Below are 25,134 nucleotides of genomic sequence, written 5' to 3'. Positions count from 1 at the left end.
TTAGGTACCTTTAGGTAGGTGATGTGAGTATTGAGCTACATAGGGCAGGTTTTGACACTGGTAGAAGTACAGAATGGGCAGGTGATGAATTATTCCTTAGAAGGACATGCACCAGTGCCATTTGGGTCAGTTTTGTGGGAGAGGGGAAATGGAGAAGGTAGAAGGCGATTTTAAATGCTTGTGTTCCTTAAGGGATTTGGCCTGTTCTTGTTTTACAGTTCCCTTCCCAGAAAAGGAGCATTTCCTTTCATGGGTGGAACCAGCTCTCAGCCAGTTTCATTTCAGATGGTAAGGGCTGACAAAAATCTCAGACAAACCCAGAGGGGATGTGGAGACTGAGCCAAATGAAAACCGGCAGCAGCCCTGAAGTGCACTTGCCTAACAAGAGCTGGGAAGTGAGGAAGCTGAATATGTGCTTAGAGAAGCAAATGACAGTAGCATGGCAGTAGAATGTGAGCTTTGTTCCACACCAAAACCTCGTGGAAAGCCTAAAGAAAGGGTGTTTTGCTAAGGCAAGGATTTCTTTCCCCAGACCACGCCCCCCCCCAACATGTCTCAACTGTGGTGGGGAAGTTGTGATGAGAACACAGCAATTCCAGACATGTGGGTTGACCTTGGCTGGCTGTGAGGTGCCCACCCAGCTGTTCTCTCACTCCCCCTCCTCAGCAGGACAGGGGGACACAATACAATGAAAAAGTTCATGGGTTGGGATAAGGACAGGGAGATTATTCCCCACTTACCAGCACAGACCCAAGACTGGAATTGGGGAAGATTATTTTATTGCCAATTAAAAATAGAGTAGGATAATAACACCTTCCTCCCATCTCCTCTTCTTCCTAAGCTCAGCTTCACACTTGACTTTTCTATCTCTCTGCAGTGGCACACGGGGATGGCTGTTGGGTTCAGTTTGTGATGCTTCATCTCTGGTGGTCATTGCTGTACGAGTCTGGCAGCTGGGTGCATGTATTTTCATTGCCTGTCATCTTGAGAAGGTTGGCTTTGGGTATCTTCAGCAGCACTGTTTGAGGGCAATACCGCTGTGGCATCCCATCTTTTGGGAGCGCCGTCGTGGAGGCTGAGCTAGGATGGTGACCGGGCCTCGCTGGTGCTGGCTTCCAGGTGTTCACATCTGGACCCCTCACGGCGACCTGCCGTCGTGGGGAGCACTGCTTACCTCGCTGCAGCAGCTCTGCCCGTTCCGCAGCTCCACGGGCATCCCCTGCGGCTGGCTGCACAAAGCCTCCTCTTGCCCAGGCTGCGGGCGCGGTGGGCTCTGCAGGAACGGGTGGCTGTGAGCTCAGTCAGCGCTGAAAACCGGCGTGTGCCGCAGGGCCCCGGGGCGGGGCCGGGCCGGGCACAGCGCGGAGGCAGCCGCCGGCGTTGCCGCTGCCTCGGGCCGTGTCTGTGCCCCGCTCCCCGGTACGGCGGCAGGTGCGGGTCCGGTGGGGGGGGGGGGGGGGAACGGGACGGGGACCCCGCATCGCCCGACCCGTCCCGGTACGGCGGTTCCCGCCTTTGGGGGGGGTGGGTGTGCAGCGCTGGCCGTGACGTCACCGCGGCGCCGCTCTGCGCGTGCGCGGCCGTGAGCGGGGATGGGGAGCCCGGCGGGGGGCGGCTGGGGCGCGGCTGCCGCCAAGCGCGCGCGGCGGGGGGGGGAGTGGCGCGGCCCTGAGGCGGAGGGTGACGGGAGCGAGCCGCGGCGCTGGGACACGGAGCGGCTGTGCCGGCACCTGGCGCGGTGCGGGTTGGGCGAGCCCGGCCTCCTCCGCCGCTTCCGAGGTTAACGGCGGGACACGGGGCCTGGCGCCGGGGGAGCAGCTCGGGCCGCCCCTCCCCTCCCCGCCCCGCCGCTGACGCTGTGTTCACTCCCCGCAGAGCACGGAGTCACCGCGAGCATGCTGCTGGACCTGCCCGCCGGCGCCTTCGAGGCCACGCGTGTCTGGTGAGAGCCGCGCCCGGGAGGCCTCGGGCTGAAGGGAGGGAGGGAAGGGGGAGGAGGGACTGAGGCCCTTTGGAGCTCCCGGTGCTGCCCGGCCTCTGGGCCCGCCGCGCTCCGGAGCAGCCGCTCCGCTGACACCGTGCAGCGCGTTCGCGAGGGGCTGTGCGGCGGTGAGGCCCTGCAGGGGGGTCCTCGCCTCCCCGGGTCCTGACCCGCTTCCGAGCCGGCTGCCCAAGAGCTGGGCCGTGAGCGGGTGTTTATGGTGGAGCGAGCCCGGTGCGGATGATTGAGGGTCCTCAGCCCCGGTTTGCCGCTTCCCCTGCAGACCCCAGCGCAGCCAGTGCCATACAGAGTGTGGAAGCTTGTGCCCAGTAACTAAAAACATCATCTAAAAAGCTTTAACGAAACTGCCACCAACGCAGTGACCTTTCAAGTGGTCATAGGACCATTATAAACCCCAGGGGGTTGATGAGAACTGTCTTCTTGGCTCAAGTTAATGCTGCTCCATTCTAGTACCGACAGCAGTAACGGTTTTTAAGGAGCAGGGCTGCTCCGTACAGGCTGAGGTTCACCACCTCCCTGAGATAAGTCCTGAGCTTTGGGATCTTAATCTTGCAGCAGCTGCTGGGACTTTGCTCTTTGTTGTGCCTGCTGCAATAGGGTGGACTGTCACAGAAGAGATTTGGATGTGTGCCCTGACAGGATGCGGGTCCGTGGTGGAGTTCAGTGGCCATGGCACTTGGCAAAGCCTTACAGCAGGCACCTGCCAAGAGCAGAGGAGAACTGAATGCTGCTGGCCTAAAGCACCTGCCAGGGTCCCTCTCAGGAGTGATGGAGATGGTTGGTCCCAAAAACCTTGTAACTTTTCTGGGGGTTGTCCTGGGTTCAGCTGCAACAGTTATCTTTTCTTCCTAATAGCTGGCAGTGCTGTGTTTTGGATTTAGTGTGAAAATGATGCTAATAACACATCAGTGTTTTGGTTGTTGCTCAGTAGCACTTACCCTGATCAAGGACTTTTCAGTCTCATGCTATGCCAGTGAGGAGGGGCACAAGAAGCCTGGAGGAAGCCGAGATGGGATAGCTGACCCAGACTAGCCAAAGGGTATTCCATACCAGAGCATGTCACCCCCAGTATGGAAACTGGGGGATGTTACCCAGAAGTGGCTGATCACTGCTTGGGTTGGGCTGGGTATCAGTCAGCAGATGGTGAGCAATTGTACTGTGCATCATTTAGGTTTATTGCTTTTTATCTTTCCCCTTTTAATTTTCTGTTCTCTCTCCTTGTTACTTCCCTTATTGTTACTATTATTAGTAGTAGTGTGTACAGTACTTCAGTTATTGGGCTGTGCTTATCTCAGCCAGTGGAGTTAACATTCTTTCGATTCTCCTCCCCATCCTTCCCGGGGGGGGGGGGGGGGTGTGTGTCTTTCAATGCCTTGCTGTTTGTCTGGGCATCATGTGCCCATTTGAAGGCTCAGACACACTCGCTGATGTAGGCAGGCAGGATGGGGCAGTATGTGATATAGGCCATGGAAGTGAATAGCTGAGAAGAGCACTTGGTTGATGTGAAGGGTAGGTGGTGCTGGGGGCATACTTGTGGGTTTCCTTTTCTAAGGTGTTTCCTTTGGTGAGGTCTGACATCTTGTTTCTGTTATGCTGAAAATGCTGTGAGTTGGATAAGAAATTGCTGGAGCCTTCTGCTTTTTTAAGTCATCTCAACTCTGCACTTAGGAATGAGCCCTTCGCATGTGTTTTCCCACCATACGCTGTGTCCTCCAGTAACTTTCATCATTTCTCTGTGACAGGCTGGTAATGAATGCTGATATTTGGCTCCCTGACATTCCTGAACTTGCAGTGGGGAAACCTCAGAATGGCAGGGGCCTGGAGGCAGTGCTGTGGGTTTCCCACCCATTCTCATGTTCCTGGAAGCAGATGTTTTGTGTGAAGCGCAGCATGCTGCGCGCTAAATATGACTGATGAGTAGGGCTGTCTTACTGATCTCTGGAACAGTTAAGTTCCTAACGGGTGCAGAAAAGGGATTTTCCTGCCATTGTCTTCTGTGGCGTGAGGGAGGGTGTGGGCAAAGCAGAGAGGGCTGGATGGGGAAGTATTGGTCCTCACCCTTGTCCTCACCCTTTGAAAGACAGCCAGCAGTATTGCTTCTTTGGTTGTTACAGCAATGCTGCATGCAGAGACCTGGAAACCACGGTGCTGACACATGATTTGTATGTAATGTCCTGATTGAAGCAGTCTTGCCACGTGTAGCAGTAAAAAAATCCCCTGCTGTTGCTTTCTGTCTGGAGGACAGAGAACTCTTGGTGTTCAGGTGATTCCTGTCACACCACGACTGGACTGACAACATTCTTTGTCATCCAGAGCTGCCACAGGGTTAGTGTTCCTGGAGACAGGGCAGGATGATAAGACATATAAGTCACTGACGTGGTGTGTCAGGCAGGGACTTCCCTGTCTGGACCTATTTATTCCCTTTACTGCTCTGACCCATGCACAGCATCGACCTGTCCCAGGTGTGACGCCAGCAGATGTGTTGTACCCTGCCGAGAGCTGCACTAGCACCGCTTCATTCAGCCCTGCTGGAGGTGAGTTTCTGGAGCAAAGCAGCACATCACATTGTTTAGTGTGAGGTGTCCCTGCCCATGGCAGGGGGGTTGGAACTGGATGGTTTTAAGGTCCTTTCCAACCCCAACTGTTCTGTGATTCTATGATCAGGCTGTGCTCTTTGTGGGCAGTGTTTGCACAGGTAGTTGCAGGGTAAACTACTGTCAGTAGTACATAACTGTCCTTTCTCTGCTGTTCTGCTTGCAGTCATTGGTAATTTCTCATGCTTGTAGGCACCCACATGCGTTCCTCTTATGTACCTGCCTATTTTCCAGTTAATGTTCTCCTCTCTCCTGAAATTTTGTGGGATGTGAAAGTATAATCAAGTGCTTTAAGCCAGCAAGCTGTGCTCTGTAGTCAGCAGCTCTGTCCCTCATTTAATGCTAGGTGAGCTTTGCACCATCTTACCTGCTCAAAAATGTACACCTTGTGTACTGTGTGTGACCAGGAGTATATTGGGGCAGTTGTTCCCTGAGGTCTGTTGTGTGACTATATGATGGTGCTGCTGTACCTCCTGCAGCATTACAGCTTGTTCAAAAGCACGTGTGTTGATGTTTAATCTCCTGTCCTGGTTTTGGCTGGGGTAGAGTTAATTTCTTCCTAGTAGCTGGTGCAGTGCTGTGTTTTGGATTTAGTGTGACAATGATGTTGATAACAATGTTTTAATTGCTGTTTAGTAGCACTTACCCAATTAGGGACTTCTCAGTGTCTTATGCTTTGCCAGTGAGGAAGGGCACAAGAAACCGGGAGTGAGCAGAGACAGGACAGACATCTGACCCAAACTACCCAAAGGGATATTATGTTCCACAGAACATCATGGTCAGTATAGAAGCTGTGGGGAGTTGGCTGAAGGGGTCTGATCACTGCTCAGGGATGATCTGGGCATCCATCAGTGGGTGGTGAGCAAATGTTTGGAGCATCACTTAAAGTTTTTTGGGTTTTATTTCTCTCTCTTTGGTTGTATCCAGTGAGGACCTCTGGTGCAGAAAATGGACTCAGTCAGAGATCAATGTGATCAGGCAAAAGCCATTTATTACAAAGCATCTATCCTTTTTATACTGTTGTCTGCGTCTGCTTACAATAGCTTGCTGTATTATAATCGGATACATATACAATAACTTGCTGTATTAAGTTTGGATACATATTCAGTAGCTTGCTGTATTAAGATTGGATACGTACTCTTTTAGCACACAGCAACTAGTAACAATTAATCAAATATGCGCATGGGAACCTAGCCTTTAAAACTTGCTAACAGTTCACTGGTTTGTATCTTAGCACATTCCAGTTTCTTCTTATCTTGCTTGCACTGTTACTTTTGCTTCCTTACCCATGTGCTTCTTTATCCTCGGTTCATGTCAAGCTCCACATAGGCACTTGGTGACTTGGGAAAGTGGCCATTCTTTGCTAAAACCCATCCACAGACCTCAGTTGTAATTAATGTAGGGGTCATCTCTGCACATCAAGTTTGGGTGTTAATTTTTCAAGTCTGCTGGAGCAAAGGTGCTCTGGTCCAGGTGTGGTTCTGCATGTTAACTACGTGTTTCGAGAGAGAACTCCTCCACAGAAGATGAATGTGGATGGCTGGAAGCAGATTGCTTCTGACTTTGTTGTCCCTGAACTGTTTTTGAGGGTTGCGATGAAGGTGCTTGGTTACCAGCCTAAGGACTGGTCCTGCCCGAGATAGCCATACGTGTGGTCAGGAAGGCTGCTCTCTTCGTGAAGTTGAGTGTTCTTGGTCCCATTTTCAGCATGGACCTCAAAGAGCAGCTGTGATTGCTTTTCCTGGGAGTGTAAGCATAGGTGTGTACAAACTCCTGGTTTGCTGGCCACAGAAGGGTTCCTTGGCTTTTCCAAGGTTCAAATGCTGAAGTTCATCTCCTTAGGAGAGCAAGAAGAGTGGGCAGATGCAGGTTGCTTTCCTTTTGTGCCCTCAGCTACTTCCTACTGCTCTGTGAATAGTGGGCTCTGTCAGGAATGTATCTGGGGGTTTGTGACTGCTCCTGCAGACTGAGCTGCTCAGGATGTGAAGTAGCACATTGGTCTGAGCATCACCACTGGTGCTTTTCATCGTCAGCGTGAGTGGCAGCAGCTGAAGGCTCGACAGAGTCTGTGAGCAGAGAGGCTGCAGCCCAAGAGCACCTTGCTGGGGGAGGGATGCTGAGCAGTTAAGACAAGAAGCGCTCAGCAGCAGCTCAGACACCACATGTGTTCAGTAGTTGATGGGTTGTGAATTTTTAGATGATTCAGGTGAAAACGTGGTACTGCATTGAGCAGTATGTGTTGACCTTTATCGTATTGCTTCTGTTAAAGTTTAAATTGAAAAGCTGGTGTAAAACTGGTTTCAAGATGGTTAACTGCTGAGGAGTGTAAAAGGTACAAATCATACTTCCTTGCGATAAGGTGTTTGCTGTCAAATTGAGTTGAAAACACTTTGCTTGGTTTCAAGGACATGCTTGCAATGGGTGCAATAGGGTGTGTGTTGTGTCTCCCTCCAGACTTGTCCTGCCTGTGCTCTTAGACTGCCATGGCTACAAGAGAGTACCTGTGCTGGACATTTATGTGTGTGTTGTGAAGGGGACCCTTAATAATTTACTAACAATGGTAGCAAGGTATCTTTATGAAATTTTTAACACAGAGTTGACAAACTGAAAGAAATTTTTATGAGAATCGTTTACTGGGACTTTGACGTTTTAGTTTAAGGATTTTTTCCAAGCTGTCAGTTATTCAGGCACTGCACGTTGTCGTTCCCATGAAGTTAAAGGATTTATCCCCAGATGTGACTTTTCCTTAAAGTAATTGATGTAAAAGATGTGTACTTCCTGGTGGTTCTATTTCTTGATTCTGTGTAAGTGGGAGAAGCTCCTACACTGCTTTACAGACAATTTCTGTAGCTCTTTGTTCTCTTCCCTCTATACTTGACTTTGGAAGGATAAGTATGTTCAATGTTTTCCTGAAAAAGCTGCAGAAATACCTATTTCCCTAAACGAGGCAAGGAATATCAGAGTCAAGGTGAACTTGCACAAGTAATTCCATATGTACTGCAAATTGTAAGGGGAAATGCATTGGAAACTTTGCTCTCAAGGTCCTTTTTTTTCCTTTCTAGCCTTCCAGCTGAGAGACTGAAAGTTTTGGCCTGCCTGGACAAACTGCAACAGCAACACATGGATACGATGAAGGTAGCCCAAGTGCCTTGTCACATTGTGTTGGGGGACACTTCAGGGCTTCACAGCATTATCCCCATGCCTGTTTCTCTGCCTCTCTCCTTTTGGCTTGGTTTTGGCTGGAGCTGTGGTTGTGCCTTTCCCTTGGTAGTGAGCAGCCTTACAGAAACCACATTAACCAGAAGTACTGTTAAAATCATCAGCAAAGAGCTTTATGTGGGCACCTGGTGGTTGTGAGAGACAGAGTGAGCAGATGAGCTGTTTGAAGTGTGTAGAGGAGCTCCCCTTTCACATTTCTTTGTGTAGAGCCTCTCCTTGTGTTTTTCTGTTAGCTTATCCCCAGGCTTGGGTTAACAGACTCCTGGCTTCCAGCAGTCTCTCACAGTGGTGTATGTTGGTTTAACTCGGGCCAGGGCTGCATGTGTTCTTTGGTAGTCTCTATCTGCTAGAGCCTTGTCTGCTCAGTGACCAAGAGCAGAGAGAGCACAGGAACACCTGATTGTGTGATGAACTGGTTTTATCTGCTGTTTTGAGGCAAGGTGTGTGTTTATCTTCTTTGGTGAGTCGCTGTAGTTATTCAGATGTCTCTTAAAACCCGTGCTTAGGGGTGAGCAGGGAGTATGCCTTTTGTATTGCAGTTGTCTTGGGGTTTGCATTTTGGTTTATGGCAAAAAAAAAGTAAGAATCATAATTTCCCCACTGCAAAATTTCACTTGATTTTAAAGAGCCCAGTGTCAAACCAGACACTGCTAACTGGCTGTCACAGCCTTGTATTTACTTTATCTTTACTGATCGTCGTTCTTTCAAGTGTTAAGTCTTTAGTAGAGAAAACAAAACAAGGAGCCTGACCATTGTAGTTATCTTTTACCTTGGTGCCTATTTCTTTTCAAAGTCAAATGTTAAATGTTAATTACACTTTTGTTTGGCTTTTGTAGGTTTTTAACGATCCAATTCATGGGCACATTGAAATACATCCCCTTCTTGTCCGCATCATCGACACGCCGCAGTTTCAGCGCCTCAGATACATTAAGCAGCTTGGTGGCACTTACTTTGTTTTTCCAGGAGCCTCTCACAACCGCTTTGAACACTCTATAGGGTAAGGTGGTGATGTCTTGCATTTGCATTCCTCTGAGGAGTCTGTTAACCTGGTTCCATTGTGGATTGCCAGCCAAGGGGGGATGCTGTCTTTGAGCACTGGTGAATACTGCTGTGGTGGCAGTTATGGTCTCACTAATGTTTCTGGATGTGCTGTGCGATTATGGGCTGTTCTTTTGAACTTTTTTTACCACAGACAGACAAAGAAACCCACAAGATGGATCAGTGTTAGGTTTCCTTTCCCACCACTTCTTGTAAGAATAATGTTAGCTGTGAGTGGTTTATGTTCTCCTTGGTCAGAACTTGAGTTTTAAAGCACAGACCTGGGAAGGTACCAGAGCTATTATAAATGACTTGCCAGACAGTTGTATTCCCCTTATGTTGTTCAGCACAGCTAAACTCCATTTGATCAGCAGTGTTTGCCTTTGCAGTTGTGTGTGCTTTGTGCAATTGATGGCAGGTTGTCAGGCTGTTAGCTGTAAGGTAAACAGAAGCAGATGATGGACCCAAGGATTCCCAGATTGCTCTAGGTCATTTGCACTCCGCAGAGAAGCTGATTAATGACAAATCTAAACTTGTTTTAAAGGTGTAACCCCAAGGTGCAATAAAATTGAACTAGTCAGTGTTTGTTTTTTCAAGAGGTCTGGCCAGCCTAAATTTGCTTCTATTAGTGCTGAGATATTGTGGAGTAAGTGTGGAGTATACTCCTGCTCCATGACACTGAAAAAGATGCAAATGTCTGGTGCAAGAGGGCTGGATCAGTGAGGCTGGAAGTGATTGTATCTGGTAAACCTGAAAAGACAAAAATGTGAGGGATAGAAACAAAGATTTCACAAGAAAAATCTGCAAACTCCAGTGGTATCAACATTTCCTTTTAAACTGTTCAATTCATGGAATTAAACTTGGACAGTTCTCAAGCTCTGTGTGCCTATTGGTCTAGTGAAAAACCACCAAACACTAAAAGGAGGTCTAATCAATATTACTGCCCTGTCACATGAAACCTCGCCTTGCTTTAAGGTGTTCTGCAAGATTGGGGCAGGTGGAAAAGGAAGCTGGGTAGAGCTTGTGAACAGGTTATAGGAGTTCCTATCATGAGAACAGTGTGTCCTATTCTGTGGAATTAAGTGCCAGATACAAAATGAGTGGCAGGAAGGGAAAGAGTTGTCATAAGCTACCGTTAAAATAGCAATTTGAAAGAAGAGCAAAATGCTTTGGTGACTGTTGTGAACCTTTGCAGTTGCCCTGACTAGAAGTCGAGGGATGATGTGTAAAATGTAGTGCTTCAGGATGTGTGCTGTTGATAATGCTTACACACTGTTGTTGCCATGTTTAGGGCATGGTGTCTCATGCTTTCTTGCTTTCAAATGTATTACTGATGACTAACATTCTACTACAGGAAATACTTTGTGACTTTCTTGCAGGTTAGAGTTTTTGTTGTATGCTACCTGTTAGACAAGAGCTGTGACTTAAAGGACTTAATTTTTCTTCTTCTGCAACAGGGTGGGCTATTTAGCAGGATGTCTGGTTCGTGCACTGAAGGAGAGACAACCAGAACTGGATATAACTCAGCGAGACATCCTCTGTGTGGAAATTGCTGGGCTTTGTCATGATTTGGGTGAGTTACGTTTGAGATGGATTGTTGCTCTTTGAAAGCTAACCTGGATCAAAAGCTGTCTTTGAGATCAGACTGAGACAGCTCTTTTGGGCTGCTCAGTGCGTGACCCTATTGCAGGAGAGGATTTATCTGTTCCTGGAACATCTCCTATGGAGACAGGCTGAGAGAGCTGGGGTTGATCAGTGTGGAGAAGGCTCTGTGGAGACCTTAGAGCAGCTTCCAGTGCCTAAAGGGGGCAGACAAGAAAGCTGGAGAGGGGCTTTGTACAAGGGCCTGTAGTGCTAGCATGAGGAGGGAATGGCTTTAAACTGACAGAGGGGAGATTTAGATTAGATACAAGGAAGAAGTACTTCCCTGTGAGGGTGCTGAGGCACTGGCACAGGGTGCCCAGAGAAGCTGTGGCTGCCCCATCCCTGGCAGTGTTCAAGGCCAGGTTGGACACAGGGGCTTGGAGCAAGCTGCTCTAGTGGAAGGTGTCCCTGCCCGTGGCAGGGGTTGGAACTGGATGAGCTTTAACCAGTCTGTGATTCTGTATGTCCAGATCAAGTCAAATATAAGAGAGTCCAGATCCTTAACTTGCTCAAAATATTTTTACTGACAGCCATGCCTCAGATTAAACCTGTGTCATCTTTACTTTTAAGGTCATGGGCCATTTTCACACATGTTTGATGGAAGATTTATTCCACTCACTCGTCCAGATTGGAAGTGGAAGGTGGGCTTTTCATTATTAAAGTAGAAAACTGATTTTTTTTTAAAGGGAGAATAATTAATCTTTAAAAACTGCCAGTGCTTCTGAGAATATAGGTGTCATCTAGGCTTTTCTTACTGCATCGTTTTGATGGCATACTTATAACCCAGAGTGTCGTCTTCTCATCATGTGGTGATGCCCTTGTTCCCTGTTTCTTTGGGGAACATCAGCCCCCTCCAGCATGGCCATGAGCAGATGCAGCCTTACTAGCAACACAGAAGGAGGTGCTGGGCGAAGGAAGCGAGGGCAGGCGCTTGTCACCAGCATCCCTTCCCTGGAAGTACAGATGCTCTTGAGCTCCTGTGTGCTTTCATGAGACCTCCTTGTGCACACGTCCTCTTCCTGCAGATGTCACACTGGGTGACACGGGGGAGAAATGAAATCCTGGTCTTACCAGTGCCTGTAGGGTGACTCTGACGAGGCAGCAGCGTGCGTTAGGGCTGCACTGATTTCAAGCCAGCATTGGGCCTTTAAATGCGTCTTGTGAGCTTTACCCTGAATACATTTTACAAATGCAAAATACCAACAGGGAGCTTGTTTCCAGTTTTTAGTTCAAGGATATTTAATACAGTGTTTAGAATTCAACCTTTCAGAAACTTTGAAGGGTTTCAAGGGTTCTTTGCTGTGAAGGAAGGGCCTTTCACGCCTTGCAATTACTAAGCAGAATCAGCTGAGTAAACTTGTTAATCTTCTGCACAGTAGAATTGGTTATTTTGTCTTTCAGCATTGTAACTGTCTTACTGCTGTTTGTTAGAATACAGAAGTAACAGCTCTATGCTGAACAGTGTGTGTCCTGGTTGTTTCGATAGCAAATGAACAGAAAATAACCCAGGTGCTGCACTTGGACCCCACCATGCCCAGGTGCCCTGCCAGGCACTGCTGCTGGCTTAGGAGAGAGCTGTGACACTGCAGGAAAGATGCTTAAGCTTTGTGATGCAACTTTTAGGTGTTGGTTTGGGTTCTTTTCACAGCATGAAACTGCTTCTGTTAAAATGTTTGAGCACCTGATTGCTTCCAATAAACTAGAAGAAGTCATGGAGTCGTATGGTCTTGTCCTGGAAGAAGATATGGCCTTCATTAAGGAACAAATAGGAGGACCTACAGATGAAGCCGCATGTGAGATATTGGTGGGTCAGCGTACTGGTCCTGTGGTTATCCCAATGAATGTCTTTAATTTTACTGAAAGAGTAGATAATTTCTGCTTCTGTATTTAGCCCCATGAGTATCCTGGCACAAGAGATGTTGGGGAAGTGTAATGGTTATTTCTTATCATGTTGGTAGGAGCTGAGAGCCTCACTGTGTTACTTGGCCTAGCTCTTCTTCAGAAGCTCTTACCTCCAAATCTTCAGATTAGAGGACAGCTTAAGAATGTTACTTGAGTAGCTAGATTGGTAGAACTGCATTTTTAACCAAAATCTTAAATGACCAGATCAGGATAACAGCCTGTTTACTGGAACCTGAAGGTGGTGATGGCAGGTCGTGTTTTCAGGTGGCCATATGAAGAAAACATGGAGGTAGTTTAGGGGGACAAGCTGATAATAGATAACAAAACTGAGAACTGGCAGAGATGAGGCAATGAGCAATCCAAAGCATGGCCCAAGTGGCAGAGCCACATCAGTAGCAAAATGCTTGGATTCATTGCAGTAACAACCACAGAGGCGGGGTTAAGACTTGACAAATGTGTTGCCTCAAGGGGCAAGGCAGAAGAGACCGTGATTATTAATTCATTCATAGAGTTGCAAGGATTAAGTCCTTTCTCCTCACTTTACAGCTCTTGTCATCTCTTCAGGGGCACCCATTCAGTTGCTACCAGAATTAAGAACCCATCAGTGGGAGGTGTGTCATGACAGTCTGGTCCTAATCAGAATCTGTGTGTTGTCCCAAATGAATAACCCACAAATGTTAGCACTTACCCATCATTTTCTGCTGCAGTAGCGCGCAGTTCAACCATGTGTACTCCAGCAATCGGATGACAAACACGGGGCGCTTGACATAATAGAATTCATTCTGAGATCTTACAGGAAGAGGATATTCATTTACAGAGGTTGCAAGTTAATGTTTACCCACTCCTGCTCATTTGTACACACATCTTGCTGCCTGCCACTTCCACTGATCTCGTGCCTGGTTCCTACCCTATGTCTGCTTTTCCTTGGTTGGATTCTGTGTGTGTTTTCCAGGAGGATAAAAGGAAAAGGAGTGTCAGATAAGATACATGGCAACCTTCTTGCCACCCTCCTGCTGTTGGGCTGCAGGGTCTTCCACTGGCAGCCATTCTTATGTGTTGCACATAGGTGATGCCCTGAACATTGTCCCAGTAGCAGAGCATTTTGTGATCAGTACAGGATGGTTTTAGCTGTGATGCGCTTTCTTCCCGCTGCTTGCACGTTTCCATTGTTACTCATATCAATTTGAATAGTTCTGTAACACAGATAACATGACAGCCATTTATCTGCTTGTGTACAAGAGAATCATGACATTTTCAAGGAAGTAATGTTTCTGTGCAACTTGTATCTTGTTATTTTGGCATTGATTTCCTGTTTGCCTCATGGCAGAGTTATCCCTGGTGGGCTGGGAGTTTAAGTAGCCGACTGTTGAAACAATTTTTGTTTGAAACATCTTAGTAGTTGTTTTAAAACTGATCTATAAGGTTGTGTAGTTGATTGCAGAAGACTGCAAGACAGTGACATGTTTATGGGTTTACCTAGTTCCCTGGGGATTAAATGATTCCAGCCTTTTCCCCTCTTTGTTACTTTAGTGGAACGGGAAGTGAAGTACTTGTGTACATGGTTTTTATTCTTGCTGGTATTCTGGGATGTCAGATGCTTAAGCCCTGGTTGTGGATTTCTAATGCCAGACAGCTTCTGAAAGCACTTTTCATAGAATCCTGGAATAGTTCGGGTTGGAAAGGACCTTAAGATCATCCAGTTCCAACCCCCCTGCCATGGGCAGGGACACCTCACACTAGACCGTGTCACCCAAGGCTCTGTCCAACCTGGCCTTGAACACTGCCAGGGATGGAGCATTCACAGCATCCCTGGGCAACCCATTCCAGTGCCCTCACCACCCTAACAGTAAAGAACTTCCTCCTTATATCCAATCTAAACTTGCCCTGTTTCAGTTTGAACCCGTTGTTTAAATGTGAACTTTATTATCTTTGCTACCTCAGTGTTGGATGTTTATCACAGGCAAAATCAAAATGTGTTCCCCTGATCTTTAAAAATAGCTCTGGCATTGTTTGCACACTTTAATTTCTTATTGTTTCTGATTGTGCTTTTTCCTTCTTGGCTCCTCTCTTAGTGGCCCTACCGTGGTCGACCAAAGGAGAAAAGTTTCCTGTATGAGGTAGTAGCTAACAAGAAAAATGGCATTGACGTTGACAAATGGGATTATTTTGCCAGGTACAAATCCTTCCACATTTGTTATGAATTCCCACTGAAATCATGCTCCTGTATGTACAAATGTGACCTCCTTGTTAAACACTCTCTGTGGGATATTTCTAGGGATTGCCATCACCTAGGAATCCAGAATAATTTTGATTATAAGCGGTTACTTAAATTCATTCGGGTCTGTGAAGTAAAAAACCAGAGGCACATCTGTACCCGTGACAAGGTGAGTGTGAACAGAGGGGATGCTCAGCAGCAAAATGTGTGTGAGGTAGAGCAGGACACTGAGAACATATGGGGCATGGCAGAGCCTGGCTGGGCAGCGTGCTACGGCTGCACACTGTATTGCAGGGGGTGCAGGGGTTGTCTGCTGGATGCTTTTTTAGCCCAGGAGTGGAAGATAGAGTTGCTGCTCTGAAAAGTGTTCTCACAACTGGTTTAAGGAAACAACTGGTTTAAGGAAGGGAGGGACAGAGCAAGCCTCTGTTTGAAAGGGTTTGTGGCATATCCTTCCAGGGGAGACTTTGGAAAAGCATCATCTGGGCATGATCCTGCTCCAGGTCTTCTGAGCAAGAGGGGAATGTGACTTAGGGCCTGCAGAAGGGGGATGCCCTCTTCTTTGAGCTGCCTGGCTCACTGTCAGGCACTGTGAAAGATAACCGTTCTGCTCTATGCAGCAAGAGGAAGGAGACAACTCATTTGGTTCCTTGATTGTGGTAGTTTTCCAGTTAAGGTGATGTCAGAAGTAAAAGGTGGTTGTTTTTTTTTTGATTCAGGAAGTTGGAAATTTGTATGATATGTTCCACACACGGAATTGCCTGCACCGGCGAGCGTACCAGCATAAGATTGGCAACATCATTGAAATAATGCAAGTATTATACTTCCCTTTTCTTGCATTCTGTTTATCTTTGGATTCTTGTAACTGTGTATCTGTTTGGAATACTGAGATCATCAGTAAAGTGTGACATAGAAAATAAGCCACTTGGTTGTAGAGCCAGGGTGTGCTTATGCTGTTTTAACTGCAGATAGCTGCAGGTCAGATCTTAAGCTTCAGGTCAGAGTGTGCTTAGCTCAAACTGGCTGCTTACTAACAGAGTAAAGTAAGGAGTAAGCTTAATGCAGCTCAGCTGAGGCCTGACATTGTCTGTGTTATGCCACAGCATAGCAGTTCTGGCTACCTGCATTTGTACCTCTCTTACTGATGTCTGCAGAAGTTTTTTACTCAAAGGCAGAAAGCTTAGCATCCCCAGAGATATTTTCATTGGGATCTTGGGTGCCTAGTTACCCTCTGCTGAGTCTGGAACAAAAGAACACAGAGGGTTACACAGTACAAGAGTGATTCATGACTGCTTTAGTTTCATAAACTTCAGCTCCTGGCTTAGAGATCCTCTAAAAGACTAAAACTGTCAAGGTTGGACAGTACCAACATGTCAGGAGTAAAACAGCCAAGAAATGTACTTCTTGGCTTACCATAGCTCCAGCAGCCTATCCAAATGAGTGTAGGAGCTGGAAATGACAACGGAGTACAGGGAACTGTGGGAGAACTTGATCTTTGAAACAGCAGTGTTTCCCACCTGTAACATACCATGTGTTCATGATGCTTCACCTTTACAATGCTTTGTATTTTCTCTGTTAACTTCTGGAGTCTGTAAAAGGCTATGGTCATCTGTGAGGCAGCCTCATTGCAGCTGCGGGGACTGTGTCACTGTCTTGCAAGGTTCTGTAATCATCTAAGCAATGTTAAACACAGTCTGCAGCAGAGCAAAACGCTCGTTCATTGACAGAAGGTGAAGGTCTGATCTGAACCTGTTTTCAGTAACTGGAAATACTCTGTTGACATGTGCAATGACAGCGTGGAGATAGGACATGTTGCAGTGCGTCAGGGACTGCTGTGTGCTTGGGATGCAGTTTCATCTGTCATATTTATAATGTACTAATCCATTTCTCTGTTGACTCTTGAGCAGTAAGGTGTTTCAAAATGGTGCTATCCTTAAGTCTTACTTTTGTCTCAAACCAGGATTACAGAAGCCCTTCAAAAAGCAGACAAGTTTTTTAAAATAGAAGGCTCTGGAGGGAAACAGTACCAGATTTCCACAGCAATGGAGGACATGGAGGCCTACACTAAGTTAACTGGTATGGGCTCTCAGAATTCTTTTGTGTTTGAGTGAAACAACATGAGTACCCATTAAAATGCTGTTTTGACAGCTGTTGGCACAGTGGGTCATTGCCCACACCTAGGACTCTAAAACACTGCTTTTGTGCACAGATGATGGGGCAGATCTGGACCATCCAGTCTCTGAGCATTCACATCTTGCTGGGAGAGCAACACCTTCTCGTTTAAATTACTTTTATGTTGAGGGAGAGAAAAGCACCAATTTCCTATGTTCTGCACACATTCAGAGTATTACAGGCAGTGCTGTCAGGAGTAATCCTGCTTGTGTCCTGAGTACTTGTCACACATGGGATGTACGTCAGTGATAACTACATGTAGTTAGTTGAAACTAACCCCAGGTTTCAAAGGGCTCTGATGGGGTCCAATTTGATTTGCTTGAGACATGGCTAGCCTGGTTGCAAATGTAACAGGAGAAAACAATATATGAACATCTTAGTTTATTGCTCTGGTTGCTCAGGTAAGAGCTTGTTGTGAGAATGGCTCTTGTAGGGTAAGTACATGGAGCAGCAGCCTGCTTGAAGACAAGCGGAGGAACTCCAGTGTGATTACAGAGAGAAGCGAACACGAGCTGAGACTTGTGATGTTTTCCCATTTCTCAAGGTCTGGCTCAGTGCTGTGAAGAGGAAACACAGAGAACTTACTTAATTCTTAGTCACAGAAACTGGCTTGAGTTGTGTTGTGTCCTCTGTCAGTCTGTCATTTCTCATGGAGAAGTACCTGGCTTTGATCAGCCTTGTCCATAGAACCAACCTTCAGTTAAAGGTGTTGGGTACATGGTTCATAACTTGCTTCTGGAGTGTGTTGGTTGCTTCTTAAGCCAGTTGTGGTCCTAGGCAGGATGTTGCAGCACGCGTCAACGCTGCCTGGGGTATTTTTGGCTGGGAGTGTGAATAGACACGGGTGCAGCTGTGTTGGTTGTGAGAGGCATCCTGACAGCAGCAGCATCCTGACAGCAGCAGTCTCTTATGACAGCCAAAAATAACTTCTCTGCCCTGAAGCCACATCAAAAGAGACCTGTGTCTTACTGCTCCTCTTGATGGTGGGAAACACACTGAGTACTTCACTGTCATGTGGAGACAGGAGGGGGACTTTGATGCTAGCAGCTGAAGTCTGAGAAATCCGGAAGGTTTAATGGAAGTACTTTATTCTTTTACATGATAGAGCACCCTGTCCAGAAGCTGGGTAGTGCTGGGGCTCAGAATATTCTGCTGAACAAGACTGGCTAAATAAGAACTGGAAGCAGGTTCAGTGATAAAACTCGTTGCAGGGGGGAGAATTGAGCTGGTTTTATTGCCAGCTATTATGACTCTGGTGATGCTGTGACTTGTCAGTTGTCAGGCTCCGTGTTCAGTCACTCTCTGAAAGCGAGTGTGTTTCCAGAACCAGCAGTGTTTGTTGTTGCTTTAACCTTTGTCCTTGTACGCATGTTTTGCTGTGACCCTGCCTTGTGACACACTTAACAATCAGTGCAACTTTGGCAGATAACATCTACCTGGAAATTCTGCACTCAAGCTCTCCAGAGCTGAAGGAGGCCCAAGAGATCCTGCGTAAAATAGAACGACGTGAATTATACAAGTTCTTAGGAGAGACTCAGCCTGAAACAAGGAGTGAAGTTGTACAGGTAATGTCCATTGCTGAAAGAGCCTGGATTCTGTCCCTGTAAAAATGTTCTTGAAGTGGCTGACCACCTTTTTATCTTGTCTCTGTATGGGTTTGGTGTGGGGTTTTCTTTCTCTTTCTTAAAGTATAAGGTTAGAGAATGACCACCCGATGTCTTACTGCTCTGCTCCTCCTTTTGTTCGAAGAGGTTTGCTTGTGTTCTTTCAGCTAAGCACAAGTGTTGAGAGATTCTGTATTAAAAAAAGTAGGAGGAAATAAGAGGAAGGGAAACATGAAATGGTTGTACATTGATAGTCAAGTTTCTGCCCTTATGTGAAGGAGGGGATCAGGATAGCAAGCCTGTTCAAGATAGTTGCTTGTTTCAGTAGTATTGGAGGCTCAACTTCCTCCAATAGGACATAGTGTCTGTCCTGCTCCTTAAGAGACCATAATGCCATTATGGTTAGAATCAGAACAGTTTGAGTTGCAATGGACCCTTAAAGGCCACCTAATCCAACCCCCTGCAGTGAGCAGACACATCTTCCACTAGGTGAGGTTGCTCACAGCCCTGTCTGGTTTTGCGGTCCTCAAGCCTGGCCAGAGCCAGGGGAACATCCCAGGTACAGAATTCTTAAGTTCAGAGCTGGGTTTCCTGTTAATGCATACTGGAAGAGGTAACTTTCAGAAAAGGACAACCAAACAGTAGCAAAGAAAAAGGAGAAAGTTAGCATGACATGGAGGTTGTGAATGCTCCATCCCTGGCAGTGTTCAAGACCAGGTTGGACGAGGCCTTGGGTGATACGGTTTAGTGTGAGGTGTCCCTGCCCATGGCAGGGGGGTTGGAACTAGATGACCTTAAGGTCCTTTTCAACCCTAACTATTCTGTGATTCCATAATTCTATGACACATCTGATTCGGAGTAGAAATAGAACAGCTTACAAACAAGCTGCCTCCTGCCCGTTGCCTCCTGGCAATTCTTTCCTCTAGGTTTGCTCTCAGTCTAAACCTTTTCTTGGCTTCTTGAGTCACAACAGATCACACACGTACCTCAGCTTGGCAATGTGTGTGATACCCTGCTCTTCAGAGCAGTCTCCCTTTCTTTGCAATGGACAAATAATGTCTTTGCAATGGACATAAAAAATTCCTTCCCTTCTGGACCTGGGTGCTCTGTGCTGCACTTGAAGCTTTTGTGGCTAGAACATTTGTGGCTAAGGTATGAAAGGGTTCAAGCAATCAGGTTGCTGCGGGAAGAGTCTGTCAGGCTAGGAAGAAATGAAAGCTTTAGTTTAGTGACACGTTCTGTCATGCTCTTTGTTGCCTTGGTCTAGACCTGATAGTGCGTAAATGTAACCTGCGTTACTGTCTTCATTTTTCAGAACAATAGCCTGGCAGAAAGCATTGCTAAATCCAAGCCAGAAAAGGATCCTCCAGATGTGGAACTGAAGGCTGAAGATTTTGTAGTTGATGTAAGTATCTCTTGGAGCAGGTTCAGAGTCAAAACTTCTCAGTGACAGAGGCCTTGTGTGCCATGGTGAAAACTGGAGTTATGTTTCAATGCATTATTATTGTCCTGTTTCATTAGTGTCATTTACAGAAGTATATCGTGTATCCTTTCATAGGTATTGTGAGAAAGCTAAAGACAAACATTAACAAGTGCCATTTTCTTTGTTTTACATGCAAGGTTATCAATATGGATTATGGAATGAAAGAACAGAATCCCATTGATAACGTTCTCTTCTATTGCAAGGCTGATCCTTCCAAGGCAGTCAAGATCAGTAAAGAGCAGGTAGTCTTTTAATTTGTCTCAACTGGCTTCTAAAGGACATCTTTGCAGCTTGTGAGGATTCCACAACCTCCCCACAACCCCTGCAAGAGCTACCACCAAGGGCTGTACTTGCTGCCATCACGTCTTTGGTGTGCGTTGTGCTAAGATAATCTGTAATCCTGACAGCCTTTGCATATGAACAGTGTTTAACTTGGATACACTGGGAATCCGGGACAAATAGATTTGGATAAAGCTCGTGGATTGTAGTGGGATGTTTTCTACTGCTTTCAGTTTGTTTTCAGATGGAAACATTGAAGTTCAGTGGTCTCTAAATTCCAAGAAATGTTAAAGTGTTTTTTTTTCTTTCATTCCAAAGGTTTCAAAGCTGTTACCCAAGACGTTTGCTGAGCAGGTTATCCGGGTTTATTGTAGAAGTCAGGATCCAGTTATTATTTCAGCTGCAAAACAGTATTTTATTCAGTGGTGCATGAAGAAGAATTTCACCAAACCACCGGTAACAAATTCACTTGTTTTTATTGTTCTTAAAGCTTATTGTCTGTTGGCTTTGTCTTTGTGGCAGAGCCACTCCTCACTAACCTAGCTTCTGGTTTTATTGTGGCTCGTGTCAGGGATGTGCTTCGGTTTCACTGAAATAGTGATAGATTTGCACTGATTTAACTCACTGCTCCTCCAGCAGATTCATGGTCAGTCTCTTTGCTCTGAGTGGAAAATACCTGTGGGAACAAGATTGCAAAACTCTGCTCTCTGGGCAGCTAGTCTGTAGTCCGAGTTGACTGCAAGGCCTCATCTGTTCTCTGCATTGCCCTTTTCTGTCAACTCCCAACATACAAGTTTCCAGCTGTGAGGGAGGAAGAGGGTCTGTTACAGCTCATCTTAAGGTTTGTTTCATTTTGTGTTGGGAACAGCCTCAGAGCTGCCCTGGCAAGTGAAATGGAGACTCTAAAGCACACACTCAGGGTGTCCATGCATCCTGAGTCCATGCATCTTGCTTTGCATTCCTCCTGCCAAAGGAGGTGGAGAAGCCTGTACCAGTAGTGGCTGTAAACTGGTGATGTGTGATACAGCATCCCCATTACATCCCCCTTCATTACAAGAAGGTGGGCACCTTCATCTAAAAACAATTACCATTCACTGATAGTTCCAGTATAACCATCCCTGTAGGGAAGCATTTACAGTTACATCAGGTAAGCTTGTCTTCAGTAGAAAATGCTCCTGGAGCCACTCCACTACATGTGTGAGTTGTCTTACGGCATACTTTTGGCATCAGTCTTTTGAGAGCAGTTAAATTCAGAAGGGCTTTTTGCAAATGCATCGAGCAACAGGCATTCTCTGCTTGTGGCTTGTAGAGTACAGTTGTGTCCTGTAAGCGTGTTCTGCTTCAGGCATATCCATCCTGAAGGCCTTGGCATGTTGCAGGTCATCACAACACGCATCTCACCAGCTTATTTCTAAGCTTAGAAAGCATATTGTTCTCTTGTCTGTGTTTGCCTGAGTGCTTCTTATATATATATATGTATATATATATATATATATACACACACATATATATGTGTATGCACCTGGGACTGATGGGTTGCAGCACTTTTAAATGAGGAACTGTGGCAAATTCAGAGAAAACATGTATAGTAATGTCTCTGATTCATGTACCAATGCCCAAACTACCAGCTTGCCAGCGCTCCTAACAATGCAGGAAGCAGAGATCTGTTAATGGTGAAGGATCCTCTCATAGGGTTTGGTTGTTTTCTCCCCACCACTGAATGGTACCACTGCATCTTCGGGATGCAGCCTTCAGTGTTGGTTGATTTACAATGCTTCTAGGACCAGGGATTTTATTTACTTGTTTATTAGTAAGTCTGATGCTGAGCTTCCTTTCCCCTGCTTTAGGATAGAAGGCAAAAGTGGATGTGCTATCATTAATGTTTTCTGACTTTCAATAACAGGATAGTGATGTGGTTGCCCCTCATCTAATTCCAAATGAAAGAAAGCTGGAATAATGCAAGGGATGATGGACACAGGCCAACTCCAGAACCCAGCTGTGAACAGAAGCTTCCTTTTGATAAGTAACCCTTGTCCTTTTAGCACTATTCAGTCTGCCTCTTCAGAAGATGAGTAAACGTGATCAGCAGCTCCTTTCAAAGCCGGTTGGATGGACTGTAAGAATTGGTTGCACAATGCAGAAATGCATTTTACCATACAGTGTGTTTTAACGTGGGTATTTAAAGTGCATATTCCAAATGAACTTTTAAAAAACCAACTACCTATTACAGCAGACTCAATCCTTGTTTATTTTTGAATGTATTGGCACTGTGTAGCGAGAGTAACTTCAAACACTGCAATTCATTGTTAGTACAAGAAGTGCTGACTGCACGTTACTGTTCCTGCCAGTCCCCATCGCTCCTTAAGATGATTGTGATACTGCATGAACAGGCAGAAAAGCTCCCAGCTCAGGGGTGGGTTTTTTGGGTTGTTTGGGTTTTGTTCTGCAATACGTGAAGAAGAGAGGAGTAAATATGGTCTGAAACCCCCGTGCCGTGGCAGAACATTGACGTAACCTTAAACGGCATCTTCATGAGTAGTAAAACCAATTTCTTCATAAAGAAGAACATAAAAGGAAGGGAGAAGAGAATCTTTTTAATAACCAAAGATTACTTTTCTGGTATTCCAAAAGCTGATGAAGATGCAGGTGTCTTGCTCTAAGTGTGACACAGTTCCTATGGAAGTAACAATGCATTGCAGTGACATGCAGCCTTTTGTTCTTTTATAGGGTATTTTTGATACATTGAATGTTATATTTTTCTCACTGAACTGCAGAAGCTGCTCAAACCGTCCATTGTTTGAGTGCCTGCAGGAGAGCAGAGCTACCTGGATGCTTGTCAGGGCAGCCAGCTATGTGTCCTGGGCACGGTCAGTGCATCCCACAGGATGCTGCACTGGTGCTGCTCGTCCTTGCTCCAGTTCTGCATTATGCTCGGCAGGCTCTTCAGGTATTCTTCCATTCTTGCATCCCTTCCTTTGTCCCCTGCATCTCTGATTGCTGTTCCTGTGTCATTTTTCTCTCCCTTGTAGAACTATAAGGGTTTTTCCATTTTGACCTTACTGGCAGTTCTCCTGTGAGTATTGCCAAGTGTCCGTCCAGTTGGAAAAGTGAGCGAGGAAGACCTTTTCCCTCTCACCTTTTACTCAGGTTGAAGAGGGAGGCTGCTTTCAGTAAAGAAAAAGCTAAAAGCTCGAAAAAGCCCACCCTCAAACCTGAAATGGCAAATGGAACGGTTCAGAAACGCTCAGGAACTGGAACAAGCTTTGGCTTTTGGGGTGTGGGGAAGGCAGCGATCAGCGCTCTGTTCTGCAGGGTTAGTTTCTGCAAACTAACACAAAGGGAAGTCCCCGTGAGAGAACCTCTGAGCTCTCTTCAGATCATTGCATTGCCTTTGCCCTTCTTATCACGGGAACTGGTAGCCGTTGGGCAGAGGGAGGATGAGCATCCATGTGCTCAACTCAGGTTTCGTTTGTTTCAATAACCAGACGTTGGTTTGTGCTCTGCTGTACCTGAGCTCATGTCTAAAGGTGATGGGTGCCATGCAGCCTCTGCTGTTCATCCTCAACAGTATTTCACATCTGCAGGTGTACCAGGTAGCTACTGGAAGGCGGCAGGACCTCTGTAAAGGCTTGTAAAGAACTTATTATGCTTCAAGAACGAACATCATAAAGGCATTTGTCTCCCTTATCTGCATAAAATCAAGTATTGTTCAGCACAATGTAATTTTGTTATTGTTGCTTGGGTTTGTTTTGAATCTGTTGTAAAAGGTGCACTTTATACTTGGGAAATATCTTTTGCTTACGTTTAAGCAGAAATTCATACTTAAGTTTTGCATTTCTTTAACATGTTAATCTGAGCCTCTGTGGACTGAGATTAGATTTATAAACAGTGATTTTATTATTCTTTTAAGGATTCGCAGCGTGTGGACTTTGTGTGCTTAAGACTGTTTTAATAGTTACAAACAGCCCCCATGTATTTCTATAGGACAAGCACTGCACTGTGGCAGTGCAGGTCTTGAGGTGGTTTCTGATCCTATGGGAATGGTACCAGCAGTGGAGACAGTGCAGCTGCCTCCATCCTCCAGTGCCCAGGCTGGCTTTAGGCCCTGCTCCAGCTGTTGTGTAGGGGAAGAAGGGAAAGTGAAGTCCTGCTTGATCAACCTGATCACCTCAGATCACTGCTGCAGAGGCCGGCGTGGGTTTGGAGCCAGCACTGGATCAGACTGGGATGCAGGTACCCAGCCTGTGGTGGCAGCTCCTGGAGCAGGTGGGATGCTCCTGGGGGGATGAGTGGCTGTGTCACCCCCAGACTGGGTGTCTCTGAGTGTTGTTCACAGGCAGACTTTAAGCTGGACCTGCTGGTGTGTGTGTGTGGTGCTCGGGGGGCAAGAGAGCTGGGATGTGGGCAGGGGGCCGGGCAGATTGAGGCTGTGTTCCCGTGAGGAGCTCCAGCAGTGGGGCAGGAACATCCTGGGCTGGAGGAGGCAGCAGCTCCTGACACCCTTCAGCCCCAAGGCCACTTGTTTGCCCTTCCCACCCCTGTGTTTGCTTCCAGACCCCCTCATGACCTCTCCATGTGTCTCTCCCTGTCTCCTAGAGCCCCATCTCCACCCCCAAACACTGAGCACAGGAGGTGTCTAAAACTGCAGTTTATTATGCTCCTCTTACACAGCCAGAGGGGCCAAGCGCGGGGGCTGAGCTGGCCTTGGATTAACACCCCCCAAAGCGCCAGTAGCAGTGCAGTAAGGCAGAAGTTTTAACTGTCCAGAAAGAAAGATGTGTTCACATAAGGGACAGTTCCATCTCTCAGGTGCTCTGTACCAGCCATGGTTTGATATTGTCACATTGCCAGCCCTTAGGGTCAGTAGGAAGCTGCCTGCCTGCTGCCCCTATGCCAGCAAGAGGCTTTCACCCTGCAGTTACTGCTTCTCAGTGCCACCACGCAATGAGCAGAGCAGGAACGTGCCTGAGGTTCACATTCAT

At 46.6% G+C, this 25,134-nt stretch overlaps 1 protein-coding gene across 2 annotated transcripts; it reads left to right on the top strand.

The window, feature by feature from the left end:
- Positions 1-1,572: 1,572 nt before the first annotated feature.
- SAMHD1 (SAM and HD domain containing deoxynucleoside triphosphate triphosphohydrolase 1) lies at positions 1,573-23,973 on the top strand. Of its 2 annotated transcripts, none has more exons than XM_062642080.1 (16): positions 1,573-1,779; positions 1,876-1,942; positions 7,659-7,731; positions 8,652-8,812; positions 10,311-10,426; positions 11,068-11,138; positions 12,146-12,301; positions 14,472-14,572; positions 14,675-14,783; positions 15,334-15,425; positions 16,575-16,690; positions 18,212-18,351; positions 19,706-19,795; positions 20,011-20,115; positions 20,471-20,608; positions 22,056-23,973. In XM_062642080.1, exons 1-16 carry the CDS (start codon positions 1,593-1,595, stop codon positions 22,107-22,109), a joined length of 1,776 nt encoding a protein of 591 aa, XP_062498064.1. In that variant the 5' UTR covers positions 1,573-1,592; the 3' UTR covers positions 22,110-23,973. The 2 variants fall into 2 exon arrangements, with proteins under 2 accessions (XP_062498064.1, XP_062498063.1); XM_062642079.1 differs by lacking the exon at positions 22,056-23,973 and adding an exon at positions 20,789-21,788.
- The last annotated feature ends 1,161 nt before the right edge of the window (positions 23,974-25,134 follow it).

This window comes from Pezoporus occidentalis, unplaced genomic scaffold (genome assembly GCF_034315485.1).
Source record: "Pezoporus occidentalis ecotype Australia unplaced genomic scaffold, CSIRO_AGI_Poc_V1 ctg70, whole genome shotgun sequence".
NCBI lineage: Eukaryota > Metazoa > Chordata > Aves > Psittaciformes > Psittacidae > Pezoporus > Pezoporus occidentalis.
The sequence above is the reverse complement of the archived record's forward strand: the minus strand, read 5'-3'. Positions and strand labels throughout refer to the sequence as shown.